This window comes from Silurus meridionalis, chromosome 12 (genome assembly GCF_014805685.1).
Source record: "Silurus meridionalis isolate SWU-2019-XX chromosome 12, ASM1480568v1, whole genome shotgun sequence".
Taxonomy (NCBI): domain Eukaryota; kingdom Metazoa; phylum Chordata; class Actinopteri; order Siluriformes; family Siluridae; genus Silurus; species Silurus meridionalis.
Window position 1 is genome coordinate 2,172,574 of NC_060895.1, and position 18,160 is coordinate 2,190,733.

Here is an 18,160-nt window from a genome sequence, read left to right on the forward strand (position 1 = left end):
AAGTGTGATCCTTGACTTGCAGCACTAAAGCTAGCATCTAGCGCTAATAACATTGACTCGAGAGTCATGCTAACTGCGTAACGTCAGATTGTTTGGCTTAGCATAGCGAAAGAAGCGACCATTTTAAAGCCAGATTTGATTCACAGTGTTAATTATGAGCTCAACAAACCCATTCATAATCTATCATTCGTTCATTTGTTCAATCGATCGTTCGTTTCATTCGTTTCTAATGTCTTCATTTATGTCTTTTTTTTGCCAAGCTTAATCCAGGGAAGTGCACATGGGTGTACACCATCAGCAACGTCCTCATGTCCATATCAGGTAAGACAGTGAAAATGTCAGGAAACAGAAAAAGGAATAATATACAAAAAAATAAGCTTGTAATATCGGATTCTGGTATTCTCATGCGTCCAGAAGCGAAAATTATTGGTTAAATGGCTTGCCCATGGGTGGGTCATGTGACTTTAATATGAAGTGGTTTAAAAAAATGATCTCAAAGTATGAATGTTATGTGGAAAGAATTTCAAGAAGAGCAAATATTTATGAAGGTAGATTATTTTGATTCGATTAGTGATCTAAAGGTTTAGAAGTTGAATTAGTGAGCTGAAGGTTGCAGATGTTGGACTTGGTGGGTTAATACTTTTGCAAAGCAGTGACACTCACTATTTTAAGGTGTCATTTTGCCGAATAGCACACAGGGAGGCTTGGAATGATTAAACAATTGTGTGTGTGTGTGTGTGTGTGTGTGTGTGTGTGTGTGTGTGTTTCAGGAAAGTCCTCCCAGCTCCATTCTCACTCCCTGAAGGAAATGTACGAGCAGGCTAGAAAAGAGCATCGTGTGGCACTGCCAACACACAGATTGATACCCAGGTGACCACACACACACACACAGGTCTCATATTTTCTTGTAATTGTTACATGCACGTGCGGGAATTGAGCTCAGTGTATAACACTGGTAGCCTAGTACTAACATTGTTGCGTAAAGCACATACACACACGCACCCACACAAATTAGCATTAGCAGCATTACTACAGTTTGGCGTAACCCACACAACTGGAAGCCACCCCGTCTCGGCTGTGCCGTAACCGAAACCCAGACGTTTATGTGACCTACTTGATGATGCCATGATTCCTCCTTGCAAGTGCAATTAGCAAACACACACAGGCTCACAAACATTAACACACACCTACACATAACCACACACATGCAACTATACGCACTAAGAAACACAGAACAAAACTAATTCAGCCTTTTTTTGTTGTTTATTCACCACAGGAAATTCACCATCACCACAAAGATCCCGGACACCAAGGGATGCCGAGCATGCACAGTGGGTAAGGAAAAAGCTGGAAGTGCCACAAGCGTCTGGGGATAAATACACAAATGCACATAAACTCAAATTTACATTAGTCTAAATCACACATTCTTTAATTCACATTACTCTAAATCAAATATTCTTTAATTCACATCACTCTAAATCCCACAATGTCAAATTAAAATTATTTAAAATTTCACATTCACGAATCCACATTACTCTAAATCCCACATTCTCGAATTCAAACTACTCTAAATCCTATAAACTCAAATCCACATTACTCTAAATCCCACTTTCTTGAATTTAAATGACTCTAAATCCTATAAACACAAATAAACATTACTCGAAATCCAACTTTCACAAATACACATTACTCTAAATCCTATAAACTCAAATCCACATTACTCTAAATCCCACATTCTCGAATTCAAATGACTCTAAATCCTATAAACTCAAATACACATTACTCGAAATCCCACATTCACAAATCCACATTACTCTAAATACCACATTCTCGAATTTACATTACTCAAAATCCTATCAACTCAAATACACATGACTCTAAATCCTATCAACTCAAATACACATTGCTCTAAATCCTATAAACTCAAATACACATTACTCGAAATCCCACATTCACCAATCCACATTACTCTAAATCCTATAAACTCAAATACACATTAATGCAAATCACACATTCTAAAACCTACATTACTCTAAATCACACATTCTTGAATTTACATTGCTTTAAATTTTACATGTTTTAATTCACTTTACTCTAAAATCTTATAAACTCAAATTCACAGTAGTCTGAATCACATACTCGAATCTACTCCAAATTCAAAATTCCTGAAATCAGGAATTAATTTATATCCCAGATTCTCAAATTTACATTATGCGAACTATAAACTCACATTCGCATTATTGTAAATCCCACATTCTTAAATTCACATTACCATAAATTCTATCAAATCTAATCCCAGTCTTGAATCTACATAACTCTAAATTTCACATTCATTTCGAAAAACTGATATGTTGTGCTGTTCAAGATTATTTATTACTGTCTTTCTTTCTTAAGTTCAAAACTCTCAGCGAGGCTGTGTTTTCCTGTGTGGTGCTTTGGAGTCCAGAGTGGTTCTGCTGCAGTGGTACGAGCCCATGCAGAAATTCATGCTCATAAAGGTGTGTGACTTTTAACAACGATAATCTCACGCCACATTCAACTCTACATTATGAACAAATCTTTCACTTGCACACCTTTAAATTCTTCAGTATACATGTTTAAGAAGCGAGTACAGATACTCTACAAAAGTATATATGTTACAGAAATGCAGTTCTTTGTAAACACACATTTGTCCATACAAAGTATTGGTATTCAGTATTCAGTATTCAGTTAGAAAATCACAGCATTTTAAAAATAAAACACTGTTTAATAGTTATCCTCTAGCTAGCTGAAAATTTTTCTAGTTAATACTAATTGTCCTCTTATTGTTAGTAAGCTACCATTGTTAGCTAGCTAACAAAAACAGATTTATTCATACCATTGATTGACATTTCCAACATTTTATTAAAAAATGATTAAATAACATATTGAAGTAAGTATTTCCACAATAATTTGTAACCAATATATATATATATATATATATATATATATATATATATATATATATATATATATATATATATATATATATATATATATATATATATATATATATATATATATATATATATATATATATATATATATATATATATATATATATATATATATATATAGATTATATAAAAGTTATATATAGTCAATATTAGATCGCAATTAATCGCATGATTTTCATGAGGATTAATCGCAATTGAATCGTATATGTTTATCTGTTCTAAATCTAAATTAACTAATCAACATGGCCATGGACAAATAGGGATGCTTTATGCAAATGTATGTTTATTTTTAGTTAAACTAAACTCAAAATAGAGCATGAAGACAAAATATTCTTGTAAATGTTTTAAATTAAAAAAGGAACTTTTGCTATGTTTCCACACGGACGGTTTTAATTGCCGGATGTGTGCATCATGGTGGATTTTGGTGCTTGATTTGAGACTTGGCGCATCAGTAAAACAAATGTTTAGTATTTAAAGAAATATTTTTTATATTTGTGTAAAGAAATGAGGTTGTGAAGAAATGTGTGTTGCGTTGAAGGTTTTAATTTATCTTTTATAAATGAATTTATTTATACTTTTAATAAAAAATGGTCAAACAGAAATTCTAGCTGAATTGATCGCCCGTTAATTAAATTAGTGCTGTGTTAAATTATTATTCGTTAACGCGTTATTAATTAATAAATAAAGGTTATAAATAAAACCTTGTTGTTTGCTGCAGGACTTTGATTTCCCCTTGCCGTCTCCCCTGCGCGTGTTTGAGATGTTGCTGGTACCTGATCAGGAGTATCCGCTGGTGTGTATCGGGATCAGCAGGGGTGCAAATCCCATGCAACCTGTTCACCTGGAGTTCATCAACCTCAACTCCAACACGTCCTGGTTTACCAGCACCGGCACAGGTAAGCCATCGGAAGAACTCATTAGAGCTTCTTCTTCCTGTTCTTCTTTAAATTATTATTTACAATATTACATAATATAATAGGATGCATACAATTAATTTTGGTTGCATGTAACACTATATGGCCAAATGTTTTTGGACACCTGACCATAGGCTATGCGCTGGAGGTTAGTAAAGTCAGGTACTGATGTAGGTGATATGAGGAGGCCTGGGGTGCATTCAGCATTCAAATTTATCCCAATAGGGTTGAGATCAAACTTTATAGCTGGAAGATCTTCCACTCCAACCCATGTAAAGCATATCTTCATAGAGCTGGCTTTGTGCACAGGTTCATTGTCATGCTGGAACATGTTTGGCTCTCTAAGCTCAAGTGAAGAGAACATTTCATTTTAGTGCATCCAAAGACATTCATTACAATTGTGTGCCTCCAACTATGTGGTAAGTGTTTGGGAAAAACAACATATGGCTGGAAAAGTTATTTCTCATTGACATCATTATTTTTATGCATGTATAGTACCATTAAATGCTGCGTGATTTTGGAGAGATTTGTTACTTCCTGTATTCACTTACACCACAGCAGCTGTAAAACGTTGGTCCCTTTATATCTGCTCATTTAATGTGCACTGACTATCAGAATTATGTCCGAGTTAACCACATGACCCGTGTGTGTGTTTGTTAGAGAACCGAAGCATGGACAGAGTTCAAGTGATTCAGCTGGACTGTGACACGTTCCTTGTTCTTATTGACAGTAAGTCAACTTTTTGAATGTTTAGTGTGTATAAAGAAGGAGGGAATTTCTTCAGCCATTAGGATCATTTAGGCAACAGATAAAAACGCTATACATTGCTGATCAAAAGTTGTTGACATTCAGACACTTGCTTAAATGCCTAACAGTGTGGTTTGACGGTGCTGGGGCTTGAACTCCCCTCCAATCCGATGAGCAACCCAGAGCCTTAACCACTGATCTACCACTTCCCCAAAGGCTTTCAATCATTCAAGCTTGTCAGGAAGCTGAGGTCAGAGCACAAGATCAGCCATGGTAAGGTGCTCCTGGAGCAGATAGTTCCTTGCTCAAAGGCCCAACATTGGCAGTTTGACAGTGCTGGTGCTTGAACCCCAAATCTTCCAATCAGAAACTAGTGGTAAAGTGCCCTTGGAGCTGATCGGTAAGTGCCTTGCTCAAAGGCCCAAGAATGGCAGCTTGGCTGTGGAGTGTGAACACCCCACCTTCTGATCCATCTTAAATGGTAAAACTGCTTTATTGCCTCAGTTGAAATGAAGATAAATGTGTAGAAAACTGTTAACAATGTCTAATATCAACTCACAGTCACTTCCTGTGTTCAAGAACTTCACCAAACGAGTGCAATTAAATGAAACAATTGGTGAACAATAAAATTGATGGATTTAATCAAAAGCAAAATCCTTTCCTTATTAAATTCCCAATAATACACCACAAAAACACGCTTTGGTTTTGAACATTTTGCCTTCTTTTTCCTCACAGACACGGTGCATCTGGTGAACACGGATGGGGTACTGAAGAGCTCCAGGAAGCTGCACGCTGAAGTCAACTTCCCTTTAGAGGTCGAATCAATAGGTAAGCTGTCGCAGTCCAGGGAAATACAGTCCTGCATGCAAACACCATTCATAATGTAGACTTTACGACTTCCCCTTTGAGCAGGATGGAAACGACTTTAAATATCGAGTTTCACTGAATTTCTTCACGGAAAAATCCAAACACAAAATTTGGTAGAACTGTGATCTTACACTATAATAAAAAAGTTATTTCCTGATTTGAAAGTCACCTGCTTGCTTCAAGCAGCCGACACTTAAGTAGCTAAACATACAGTAAATAGATAAGTAGCTAGCTTATAGCGCTAGTAACACTCTATAATAGCTAATAACAGCTAATACCAGAGATTAAACACAAGGTTTTTTTTTTGTTTTTTTTACAATATAGATTAAAGCGAAGGAAATATTTATAGCTGCTACAGCATAAGTGAGAACAGGGTGTGTGTAACGGACTTTCAAAAACTTTGTTATTAAATACAATTTTAGGCTTCGATAGCGAATAAAGCTGTTTAAAGTGTAAAATATTCTTGTTTTGAAAAAAAGATGTTTAATGGTTATATTTGACGTGTGTGTTTGTATATAGTGTATGTGGAGGACACGTTGTTGGTTCTATGGAAGCATGGCTGGCAAAGGAGAAGCGAAATCTTCACAGAAATCCTGCAGGAGATTGCTGAACCTAGGAAAATATTCCGACTCGTTGGATCAGACCGGTACAAACACCCACCACACACACACACACACACACACACACACACACACTCTACAACTTTACATCTTATCCTTAGTAAGAAAAACAAGTTCTCTTTTGATTCAAACTAAATGTTCTTCTAAACACTGTGTTGTTATGAGGCCTGGGTGATTGTGAGGACATTTGACACAGTTCTATCATTCCGAGGACACACGCATTTGCTTCTTCTGATATTACTTTGATATTTTCTCTTCCCTAATTGCTGCAGTTTACATGACATAATCTGGAAGTAACACTTGACAACTAAGATAAGACTAAGATACAAACATACACTCCTACTTGTATACTAGAAAACTGCTTTCTGTGGTCCAGCTAGCACTGGATTTCACACACTATTTTGATGCGTAAATGTATGCACAAATATTTTGGCACACTTGAACAATCGCATGATTTCATTATATATGAAAAGTACATATCCATTATAGCATAACTGGATACTAGCTTTCTGGAAAACTAGCATAAATGTATGCAATCACAATATACTTATATATATGCACACAAGCGTTGTAGATTATATTCATGGTATACTTGCATCACAGTACTTACTAACTAGCGTACTTGAATATTAGCATACTTTCAAAGATACACCCCAATTTTCAGGCATACTAGTATAGTTCGATATTAGCAGAATTGTGTACTCATACACAAATTTCTCAAACACACACACATACAAACTTTATAGTCTTGTGTAGTGGTTGTGGAAAAGGGGTTTCACAAGTTTTTTCAATTTTTCTTAACAGGATGGTCGTGTTGGAGACGCGGCAGTGTGAGGACCAGTCAGGACTCTGTAATCTCTATGTCCTTGAGATCGCTGAGCATATTGTCGCCATGTCATGAACACCGACACACACACACACACACACACACACACACACACACACTCATGTAGAGGCACTCAAAAAAAAGCACATTCACTCACACACACACACACATACACACACACACACACACACACACACACACACACACACACACACACACACACACACACAGACTTTTATACAACGTGACTTTTGCATATAAAACAAAACCATGAACACTGACAACACAAAAGTGGAAAGCTGTGTGTGCACCACTAACACACGCGTCCTGTTACGTCTCTGTGTGTGTATTCCAAACAAAACAAGACTCTCCCGTGTGTGTGTGTGTGTGTGTGTGTGTGTGTGTGTGTACAGTTTTCTGTTAATTAAACACATAACACCAGTTCCAGGCCTGAGTGTGTTCTTGTGTGTCTGTGTGGTTTATTATGAATGAAAACCAGGAACATGGATTCGAGCAGATGATACGATATTACAACAGCTGTGTGTGTGTGTGTGTGTGTGTGTGTGTGTGTGTGTGTGTGTGTGTGTGTGTGTGTGTGTGTTTGTTTGTTTGTTTGCTTGAAACAGGGTATTCGGGTAGGGTGGATCATAGGATTAGTTTTAATTACATACATATAACCTTAATAACAATCCTTTGTGTGCAAAAAAGAACACATGCATTTGGATAGATAGATAGATAGATAGATAGATAGATAGATAGATAGATAGATAGATAGATAGATAGATAGACAGACAGACAGACAGACAGACAGACAGACAGACAGGTAGGTAAACAGACAGACAGACAGACAGATAGATAGATAGATAGATAGATAGATAGATAGATAGATAGATAGATAGACAGACAGACAGACAGGTAGGTAAACAGACAGACAGACAGACAGACCGACAGATAGATAGACAGACAGACAGACAGGTAGGTAAACAGACAGACAGACCGACAGACCGACAGATAGATAGATAGATAGATAGATAGATAGATAGATAGACAGACAGACAGGCAGGCAGACAGACAGACAGACAGATAGATAGATAGATGGATAGATAGATAGATAGAATTTTGAGTCTTTGTCTGTACAGTAAACATTAGATCTCTAATTAAATAACGGTCCACCTCCCTTATTTATTTATTTATTTATTTATTTATTTATTTATTTATTTCCGAATGGCGTTCACTTCCGTGTCAGAAAGTCTGGACTTCCGGTGCGGCCTGGCTGCTGCTGAAGATGGCCGGCGATGGAGGCGCTCTGAAGGATATCAACGAGATCAAGTCGCAGTTCCGCACCAGGGAGGGTTTTTACAAGCTGCTCACGCTCTCGGACTCGCAGCAGCGGGCCGGCTTGGCGCGCGGTCCCGGCGCCGGGAGTGGCGCAGCCGGTGCTGCCTCGATACCGGGGGGCGGTGGCGGTCTGGTACCCGGACCCGGCGCCTCCTCTCCGGCTTCGGCGGGCTTCCTGCCCCCGGTGCGGGTCTCCATGGTGAAGCTTCAGCCGGAAGACCCGAGCGAGGAGTCCGAGCGTGTGTGCTTCAACGTCGGCCGCGAGCTCTACTTCTACACCTACACCAACATCAAAAAGGTGCGTACAACCAACACTGAGTCAGTGAGGAGTATAGTGCTTTTATTCCCTTATTTATTACAGGATCATGATCCTAATCATATCCGAGCCTTGTTTATTTATTATTATTATTATTATTATTATTATTATTATTATTATTATAAGGCGGAATGGCACACAGACCTGACATTAGCAGAGCCTATAATAATTCATCATAATACACAATTACTAAATATTATGCATTTTAAATATTTTTCATTTTAAACAAACATAAAAAAAAGATTCTGAGCAACATTACAAAGGTTTTAATTGGGATTATTAGCTGTAAAAAGATAATAATGCAAAAATAATGCAAAAATCTACTAAGTCATTCTCAACAAACCTTTAAAAAATTACATTAAGTAAATATTTATTACATAACATTTCTAATTGTGTCTCAGGTTTAAAAAAGACTAACATTTTATTAAGAATTTCTAAGAATAATATCATTGTTTTTTTTTTAAACAAAACATTTAACCAATCCAGTCTTTCTTTGTTGAATTTTTTCATTGGATTCTTTAAGGCACTAAAGACTGGGCTCATGACTCATGTATTGTGATGAATATGAACAACGCATGAACGATGTGCCTTTAGATTGAAAGATCTTGTGACATCATTATAACCAAAACATTTGTATTCTTTTTTTTAATCAGTTCATGTGTTTTGCATTCATTCGATTGTTTTTTTTTTTTTGCGGTAGCTTGAAATTTTCACTTGAACTAAGAGACCCAAACCTCAGCTCCATGGAGATCTGCTTCCCATGGGCCTCCTCACCTCACCTACACTTACCGACTTTACTAATGCGGCTGAATAAAATCTCCCCAAATCTCCAAAAGCACCGGAATTGATGTACTAAATGAGACAATGAGACGCTCCCTAGCTACATTTTATTGCGTGGTCCTTTTTAGATGACTATCCTAGGATTTTTCGTTCCAACTACAATGCATTGGCCTGCTGATAAACAAGGACCGAGCCCAGCCTCTGGTTGCCTGATAGAAAATTTATCTTCACAACATGAAATTTATTTGCTGTGGTCTGAATTACTGGTTGAGGAATAGACAGAATATTTAAATCCTAAAGGCGTATCTACACTTCGTTGATGTGATGATGGCACTTTAAACATTCAACCTTGAGGTCTTTTTCACGTATTTATTTATAAAAGTCATTTATAGATCCAAAGTCCATTATAGGTAACATTCAATTAGCCACTGTTTTATTGCTGGTGCATTTATCGTCCTGCAAAACAAATTTTCTAGTTAAATTTTTCTTTCTCGCTTGTCTCACCATTGTTTGGCACAAGATCCTCCCGGTGTGAAGATCCATCCGTCTCCAGGATGTTAGACGCTATTTCAACATTACATTCCTTTATAGAATGCTCTCGCACGTGAGTGGTGAATTGGGCGCCCCATCGTGTGATCGGACAGTTTCATCTTTGAATCATTCTGCCATTGGTGCAGTGACACCATTTTTCTTTTTTTTCTTTCTGAACTTTCCTTCTTGAATTTCTTTGTGATGCCATAATAAAGTTTAATAAATACTGGTCAAATGTAAATATTGGTCATCGCCAACATGGCCAGAGGTATTTTACCTAAAATAAATTAAAAGATGTCATGTTTTTGGGTGCTGCATTTCATCAAGGAGGAAACTTTTGCCAGATGGCCTGCGAGGTACTTTTACCCTGGTGAAAATCTAAAGTAGGAAACGTTGGATGTCAGGTACAATTAATATCTGAAATATGTGGTATTAAAAGGCTCAGTTTCTTTCCGGAAGGCTCTCCAATAGATTTTGGGGTGTTGGGATTTGCGGTCATCCTCATTGAACACTGGTGCCATCAGGTGAGTAGGTCTGGGGTTGTGTCAGTGTACTTGTTCATTCCAAAGGTGTTCAGTGGACTTAAAGTTCACGGCTCTATGCCGGACGCTTGAGTTCTTTAGGTCAAGCGTTAGAACATGGAGTTTGCTTTGTGCAGGTGCATCATCATGCTGGAACAGGTTTGGACCTTATAAACTTGGAGTTTGTTCTTCTGCTTGTAGTTTAAGGACCACCATGGATGGCTGACTCCTAAAATGTTTCTATTCATCATATTCTGTGTGGTGGTCAGTTCACAGCAGTGACAAATATTCATCTTTTCCAACAAGTTTAGATTTTTTTTACCCTAATAAAAAACGATTTTTTTCTAAAAGTGTGCATTTTTTTGAGTCAAATTCTTTTATTTTGACTGTTACCAAACAAATTTAAATCATTGCAATGCAGCAAGAACAGAAGCTGCATCTGAGGTAAAATTATTTAAAAAATGTATAATCATGCAGATTTTTTGGAGAGAAAAATAGCACTTTTTGTGTTCTATTGATTACTATATGAAATGTACACATTTTATGCTCAATACTCAAAAATGTCAAATCGCACATTGTTAATAAAAATGGCGTCATCGTAGAGGATATATACAGATTTCTTTCAAAATGCTTCTACAAACTGTACATTCTAGTCATGGTGTTTACTTCCTTTTCTTTTCTCCAATCCAGGCAGTGGATCTTAGTAAGCCTATAGATAAGCGTATATATAAAGGGACGCAGCCGACATGTCACGACTTCAATCAGTATTCTGCGACTGCAGACAGCGTGGCTCTCATCGTGGGTTTTTCGGCTGGCCAGGTGCAGTACCTGGACCCCATCAAAAAAGAGACCAGCAAGCTTTTCAATGAAGAGGTGTGTGGGTGAGATTGTTTCGTATAGGTCTTTAGTTCCAGACTAATTAGTGGTAATATTTAGGAAATCTTTTAGGCTAAAATGACCTATATTCTTTGTTACATTGAAACTAACAAAGTTGGACAGAGGTGTTGGTAAGTTGACTAATATTCACGTTCTACTGCTTCATCTCTTTCAGAGATTAATAGACAAAACTAAAGTGACTTGTCTCAAATGGCTTCCTAAATCTGAGAACTTATTCCTGGCCTCCCATGCTAGCGGGCACCTCTACCTCTATAACGTGGAGCACCCATGTGGCACAACAGCGCCGCAGTATTCTCTGCTTCGGCAGGGTGAAGGGTTCGCGGTTTATGCTTGCAAGACCAAAACGCCCCGTAATCCACTTTTGAGATGGGCAGTAGGGGAAGGCGGGCTGAACGAATTCGCGTTTTCCCCCGACGGTGTGCACATAGCATGTGTCGGCCAAGATGGCTGCCTACGTGTCTTTCATTTCGATTCGATGGAGCTGCACGGTGTCATGAAAAGCTACTTTGGTGGCTTGCTCTGCGTTTCTTGGAGTCCCGATGGAAAATATTTGGCTACCGGTGGAGAAGATGACCTGGTCACTGTATGGTCATTTGCAGAAAGTCGTGTGGTGGCACGCGGTCACGGTCACAAGTCCTGGGTCAACGTGGTGGCTTTTGACCCCTTTACTACTAGCATAGAAGAAGAGGAACCGATGGAACTTAGCGGTAGTGAAGAGGACCTCCACCAAGGCCAAGGGGCACTAAATTTCGGTCGCGTGCGAACCAGCAGCACTTTATCCCGTCTCTCTCGACACAGCTCTAAAGGAGGGCCGTCTGTCTCGTATCGCTTCGGATCAGTGGGACAAGACACCCAGTTTTGCCTTTGGGATCTCACAGATGATGTCCTGTATCCTCGACTTCCTCTTTCCCGTGCCCTCACCAACACGTTCGGCTCCAACGCGCCACCTTCCATCAGTGCAGGGTTGAACAGCACAAGCGGAAGTGGAGGAGTTGAGGGTCACCATCACCCTTCCAACACCCACCAGACGGCTTCATTACCCCTTCCACTACCTCGCTCCCTCTCGAGGTCCAATTCCCTGCCACATCCTGCTGTTGCGAATGCTTCGAAAAACCAAGGGGGAACAGAAAGCGGAGGGACGGGCGTAAGCGGCGTAGGAAGCAGCGCCCCCTTTAGCATTGGACGTTTTGCAACGCTATCGCTCCAAGAGCGCAAATCAGACAAGTCTGCCACTGGAGGGGAAAAGGAGCACAAGCGCTACCACAGTCTTGGGAACATAAGCAAGAGCAACGACAAGATCAATGTAGCACCGCGTAGCAATCGATTAGATGCGTCTAAGGTGTTGGGAACAACGTTGTGTCCACGCATGAATGAAGTCCCCTTGCTCGAACCTCTAGTTTGTAAGAAGATCGCCCACGAAAGGCTCACGGTTCTTGTCTTTATGGACGACTGCATCATCACCGCATGCCAAGAGGGACTCATCTGCACCTGGGCACGGCCAGGCAAAATGGTGAGGCCCCATATTAATTAGTTTTGATAAATATATAGACTTTTCTTGATTTTAATGACTTGATATTTGCCCAGTAAGGAGATTTAGGTGGAAGTTTCAATCCTGGTTATTATTTGTTTTTGCAAAAACAATAGAGCATTTTGCTCCATGATATGCCACGATTGCTTCATGTCTCTTATTCAGATCAGTAAGATTTAAGCCACATCCAATTCAATTTGTAGTCAAATGTCTGCGGTTAGACAGATTTGGCTGTTTATCAATTGTAATATGCAAATTAATACGCTTAACAATCTGTGCCCGTCGCCTCCAGTTGTTCTATTCAGGAAGGGGGTACGATTTTAAAATTGGCTGTTAAGCATGTGTTTGGAAAAGTCAGAGGAAGACTGCTACACCCGGCCAACACAAGTATTTGCGAATATTTTCTAGCATTCCATCAATTATTGGTGGGCTTTGAGGTCTTATGAGGAGCACAATACGACTCAAATGTATGTCAGACCGTCTGAGATTGGAACTGGTTTAATCTAAATGCATGCAAATACGTGTAGTTCCTGACTTACGATGGAGATGCGTTCTTCAGCTTCAAAATATCGTAAATATTCCTTTGTATTTAACAAGTTACAGTACATAAGTTAGCGAAACAGAGCAATTTATAGTACCGTACTGTGTAAACTATACAGTATATATGTATAAACATACAATTTACAACTTTGTCGTATCTCCGTCGTCATAAGGTTGAACCATCGTACATCAGGGACCACCTGTATATACACAATATTCAAGTTGCATGAATCCCCCCCTCCATTTTCCAAAATCAATTTGTCTCCTTCTTGTTGCAGCATTCTTCTCAGCCATTATCGACACAAAACGGAAACTCGCCCAGCGGAACGGTGGTATAGCCGGCAGCAAAAAAAAAGCCTTTTCACACTCACCTGCCCTGATGCTTCCTGCTTCCTGTTTTCAGAGGCATGACTTCCTGTCCTTGAGGCCCGGAGTCTGTCTGGCACATTTTTACCACTGTTCTTACTCAGTCTCATCTTCATAACCACAAAAATCACACACACATGCAGCTCATCTGAGGACAAATACATAAAGACGGTGGCACAAACCACACAAATGTAGATACACTTTATCTTCCATATCGGGGGGGGGGGGCGGAAACAAAAAAAAACCCACACTGCAGATGCCACGGTCATTGTATCTTATTGTATCTTATTTATTTATTTTATCATTGAAACTGTAGTAATTTATATTGTACATATTCAGAATACTCTATAAAGTGCAGAGGACTAAATGTATTGAAATAACAAAACTCCAATAATTAATATATAAAAAAATCCTATATTGTACATAGTTGCGTTTGAATGTTATGTTTGTGACACGTTTAAAAGATTTAGCCTTTCGGTATGCTAGTGCTCCTTATACTGTTATGACCAACGATTGGAATCTGATCAAGTAGCTGCAATTCGTTTAGCCTGTACTGCAATTTTCTGATTTACTGCGAACTCTTGAACAGAGTTTCTCTGGTTAATATAAAATAACCAACCCTTCCAAGGTACTTTGCTCGCTAATTGCGCTAACTAGCCGAAGAAAGATACTTGTACTTCGGAATCACACTAAACTATTGTAGCATCCAGTAGGCAGATTCTTTTTTCTTCTATCCCTTTTGCCAGATTTTTCCCAAATTTGAATTTTTCCCAAGAGACAAGCGTGAATGCTTTTTCCCGAAGGTTAAACCTTTCTTACAAACGTCCTGTAAAATTCGCTGAGGAATGCGGCGCCATCGTACCGACTAGCTGATTTCAGATTTGTTTCCCCGTCATCATTTCTGAGGGGTGTTAAGATAACTAGATGTCGTCATTATTTTTTAGTATGAAGGTAATTTTACAGGTATTGAATAAACTGTGTGTATCGAAAAACATCATTTTAAACATGACCAAAGGAATGTAGACTGGTTGTTTTGATCACAGCTTAACGAGGTGGCAGGGCAGATCTTTCTGGAGGACCACCTAAAATGATAAACACTTAGCTCGGGTCTCTCTGCAGTTGAATGCTGTTCAGCACGCCTTCGTCAATGTCCGCTTTTAAAACCCTGCATATCACCAAGTACGCCTTCTTCATCAGCTTCGGCATTCTGTGCCCGGGTTCACCAAGTGACACTGATGGCTAATTATTTGCTGGGGGTTTGGTGCCCTCATTTAGCACATCTAGCTCACACCTTTTTTGATTGCACTCCAGTAGCAGACCTGCTAACCTTCAAGTATTTTCCAGAGCTGTTACAAAAAAAATCGCCCAAAAGTACCAGAAATTCCAATTGATATATGAAACTATTGACAATTGCATTAGCTATTTAATTGTTCGCTCCACCCCAATTCCAAATCAGCAATATTTAGTCTGTTGTTTGGACTTGAAGTTCCCAGCGGGAAGATGCTACCCCCTCACTCATTTACAAGACCTAGCAACGTCTGCTTGACTTGGTTAAACTCAGCTACACATAGCTAATATTAGAACTAAAAAAAGCTAATTGAAAAAATAACGTATTCTCAATTAGAAATGTTAAAATTTCTGTCAAAGAATTTCAAAATTATTTCAAATTCGAAATCAGAAATTTTTCTAAACTAAATTGCGGACTATTTCACGGTTTTGAGTAGCGACTAATGAAATTAGAATGAAAGACTCATACCTTTTTAGCATGCATTATTTTGTTTTGGGCAGGTTGGCAGGACTAAGTGTCGTCTTCTGAGGTGATATCAAACCGGGTTGACTTATCACGCTGCCGTTTCCTGTTCCTGATCTAACAAACTTCGCTCAGGCTAAGAGTAACAGAACGTCCTTGAGATAACCCGACAGATTTTGAGGAAGAAGGTGGAAGAAGTACGTCGATATGGCGGAGTTTAAAAGCCCATGCTGCGTTAAGCTATCTTCAGCTAACTTTCTACCTGCTATGAAAAAAAAAAAAAAGAAGGAAAGTGAAAGTTATGGCATGTTTCCAATAATGTGACCAAGGCTTTAATTGTGCTTGTTGATTTTTTTTTTTTTTATTATTATTCCAATTTTTTTTTTTTTTATACGACTGTGATGCAACATGAAAGTTTGCAGGGACGATTATCATTGATCTTCTCTTTCTGTTGTGATTTTTCTGTTTGAGGATAAACTTGAGTAGAATTTTAGCACCGAACATGTAACATCACCACTGGCCACCGAATTAGCATCCGGTTAAACTTGCTTGCTATAATGACCCAGCACCGTTAATCTAATTAATTAATTGTTTAAGGGGTAGCTTAGTAGTTAAAATGTTAGAATGTGGTGAGTTCAAAATATAGCACCATCAAGCTGCCATTCCCGGGCCCCTGAGCAAGTACCTTGACCATTCACAACAGCGTAATTGTAGGTCGCTCTGTATAAAGTGTCTGCCAAACACGTAAATGCAAGTTAGCGGGCTGGTTAGCATGTATCAACATCAAGAGGACCTTCATATCTCAAACCATTTTTTTCTATTAAGCGGCGAGTGGTGACGTCACATGAGCTTTTCTCTCTGTATTATTGAACTGATTTTGACTGGCATTCCTGTTTGCCAAGGCAACGGACCAAATTCAGAACTTCCCAAAATCTGTGCACTGAAAATCTTTCTTACAGGCCCACTCTTTAATTGCTTACCTTCCAACACGACATCCATGAAGCATGTGGTTTGTGATTTAATTTCCGAGTATGTGCGCATTTAACCCGGTTACACAGTAATGCCTGGGCCCCCCAATGGGGCAATCGACATCACAATATCAAGTTTATATATGGAGATCTGTTATTAAAACTCTTAAATCCTGTTTCCTGTGATTGTGTCCTAATAAAATGTTGAACATGAGCTAGCTAGCTAGAAGTCACACACATTATATTGATAAAAGTATCAAGACGCCTGACTTTTTTAGACATATTGGGTTCTTCAATTTGGTTTAGATACAGTGGCATTGAGTAAAAGACAGGAGGTGGAGCTGCAGGTAGCAGAGCTGAAGATGTTTAAATGTTCGTTGTGAGTGACGACGATAAACATGATTAGAAATGAGTTTATTAGAGGGACAGAGCATGTAGGACGTTTTGGAGACAAGGTGAGGGAGGTGAGATTGAGATGCTTTGGACATGTGCAGAGGAGCAGTCTGATCACATCTTTTCTCCTGTTTTCCATCTCACACAAGTTCATCTACTACCAGATGTGTGAGATGGAAAACAGGAGAAAAGACTGGTAGAGACAAAAAGGTCCCATTTTGGACTCCACAGAACTTTCATACACTCATTAATGTGTGTTGTTTCCTACATAGAAACAAGTAGGAGCATGCATATGTTTTAAAACACAGCAGGGCACTCAGCAAGCTAGTTAGCCTGCTTGCTATTTAGGTTTACCACATATATAGTATTTTTTTGTCTACATATACAGTATATATTTCTCATCAGAACTAAGAACATGTTTGAATTTTTTTTATGTCACTGTTCAAGCGCTAAGAGATCTCTTTAGATTGGAGACAAGTAGAACGAAATGTGCAAATGTGTAAAATAATAAGAACATAAAAAGGTTTGACCCCGACGTGATTTGAACACGCAACCTTCTGATCTGGAGTCAGACGCGCTACCGTTGCGCCACGAGGTCCGGTGTTAGAAACAGCTGATCGCGTCATTTATGTGACTGTCACTAATTGCTCAACAGCGGCGGTCACGTGCAACACTGGACATGCAGTAAAAACATGACGCATTAGTGTTGTATCTTGTTGTATAGTGTAACATTTCTCTGCTCAGCTCCAGAGACCTCGTGGCGCAACGGTAGCGCGTCTGACTCCAGATCAGAAGGTTGCGTGTTCAAATCACGTCGGGGTCAAAACATTTTCACCCTGAACCTGATCGTTAGAACTGTTTCTCAGCTTTTAATTCTATATCGTCGAATATTTCGGTCAAATACATCTTATTCTAGGTCCTGCCCTTAAACAAACTAACAAACATTTGATATTTTGTCAAATCGCATAACTTAAGGCTGCTATAATTATTTCTAGAGGCTTTTAGATTGTACTTGGCAATTGAAATAATTTTACATTTATTTTTAAAAGACATAATAACTATTTGCTATTTAAGAAATAAAAAAGAAAAGCTTGGGCTCGTCCGGGATTTGAACCCGGGACCTCTCGCACCCTAAGCGAGAATCATACCCCTAGACCAACGAGCCATATATCCAGCTCGCCGGAGAATACCCCATATAAAGAGACTACAGACTACACAATAATACTATACTTCTAAAATAACGAATTACGAACGAATTATAACGAATAAACACGACACGAGTA

The 18,160-nt window shown here is 38.8% G+C and overlaps 2 protein-coding genes and 3 non-coding genes across 6 annotated transcripts in view; 3 read left to right on the plus strand and 2 right to left on the minus strand.

Annotated features, from left to right (window-relative positions):
* The window catches only part of LOC124394525 (mitogen-activated protein kinase kinase kinase kinase 5-like), a 31,517-nt gene extending 24,126 nt beyond the window's left edge, over nucleotides 1-7,391 (plus strand). For both annotated transcript variants that reach the window (XM_046862801.1, XM_046862802.1), the window contains exons 24-32: nucleotides 261-321; nucleotides 771-870; nucleotides 1,277-1,335; nucleotides 2,395-2,498; nucleotides 3,694-3,871; nucleotides 4,550-4,618; nucleotides 5,372-5,464; nucleotides 6,023-6,149; nucleotides 6,928-7,391. In XM_046862801.1, the coding sequence (XP_046718757.1) occupies nucleotides 261-321; nucleotides 771-870; nucleotides 1,277-1,335; nucleotides 2,395-2,498; nucleotides 3,694-3,871; nucleotides 4,550-4,618; nucleotides 5,372-5,464; nucleotides 6,023-6,149; nucleotides 6,928-7,024 (888 nt within the window). In that variant the 3' untranslated portion in view covers nucleotides 7,025-7,391. The remainder of the gene's footprint in view (nucleotides 1-260; nucleotides 322-770; nucleotides 871-1,276; nucleotides 1,336-2,394; nucleotides 2,499-3,693; nucleotides 3,872-4,549; nucleotides 4,619-5,371; nucleotides 5,465-6,022; nucleotides 6,150-6,927) is intronic.
* A 762-nt stretch (nucleotides 7,392-8,153) lies between these two features.
* Nucleotides 8,154-16,660, plus strand: zmp:0000000529 (WD repeat-containing protein 20). The gene is made up of 4 exons (XM_046863211.1): nucleotides 8,154-8,585; nucleotides 11,126-11,308; nucleotides 11,487-12,842; nucleotides 13,679-16,660. The coding sequence occupies exons 1-4, from the start codon at nucleotides 8,235-8,237 to the stop codon at nucleotides 13,736-13,738; spliced, it is 1,950 nt and encodes a 649-aa protein (XP_046719167.1). The 5' UTR covers nucleotides 8,154-8,234; the 3' UTR covers nucleotides 13,739-16,660.
* A 743-nt stretch (nucleotides 16,661-17,403) lies between these two features.
* trnaw-cca lies at nucleotides 17,404-17,475 on the minus strand. The gene has a single exon. It is a non-coding gene; the product is annotated as a tRNA-Trp (tRNA).
* A 153-nt stretch (nucleotides 17,476-17,628) lies between these two features.
* On the plus strand, nucleotides 17,629-17,700 carry trnaw-cca. The gene has a single exon. It is a non-coding gene; the product is annotated as a tRNA-Trp (tRNA).
* A 270-nt stretch (nucleotides 17,701-17,970) lies between these two features.
* On the minus strand, nucleotides 17,971-18,042 carry trnap-agg. Its single transcript has one exon. It is a non-coding gene; the product is annotated as a tRNA-Pro (tRNA).
* Nucleotides 18,043-18,160: the final 118 nt, after the last annotated feature.

What these genes read in the sequence shown, in the direction of transcription:
- zmp:0000000529 (XM_046863211.1), top strand. Translation starts at nt 8,235, where the DNA reads ATGGCCGGCGATGGAGGCGCTCTGAAGGATATCAACGAGATCAAGTCG. An exon ending in CCTACACCAACATCAAAAAG is followed by an intron (nt 8,586 to 11,125) that starts GTGCGTACAACC and finishes TCTCCAATCCAG; the next exon opens with GCAGTGGATCTTAGTAAGCC. An exon ending in GGGCACGGCCAGGCAAAATG is followed by an intron (nt 12,843 to 13,678) that starts GTGAGGCCCCAT and finishes TTCTTGTTGCAG; the next exon opens with CATTCTTCTCAGCCATTATC.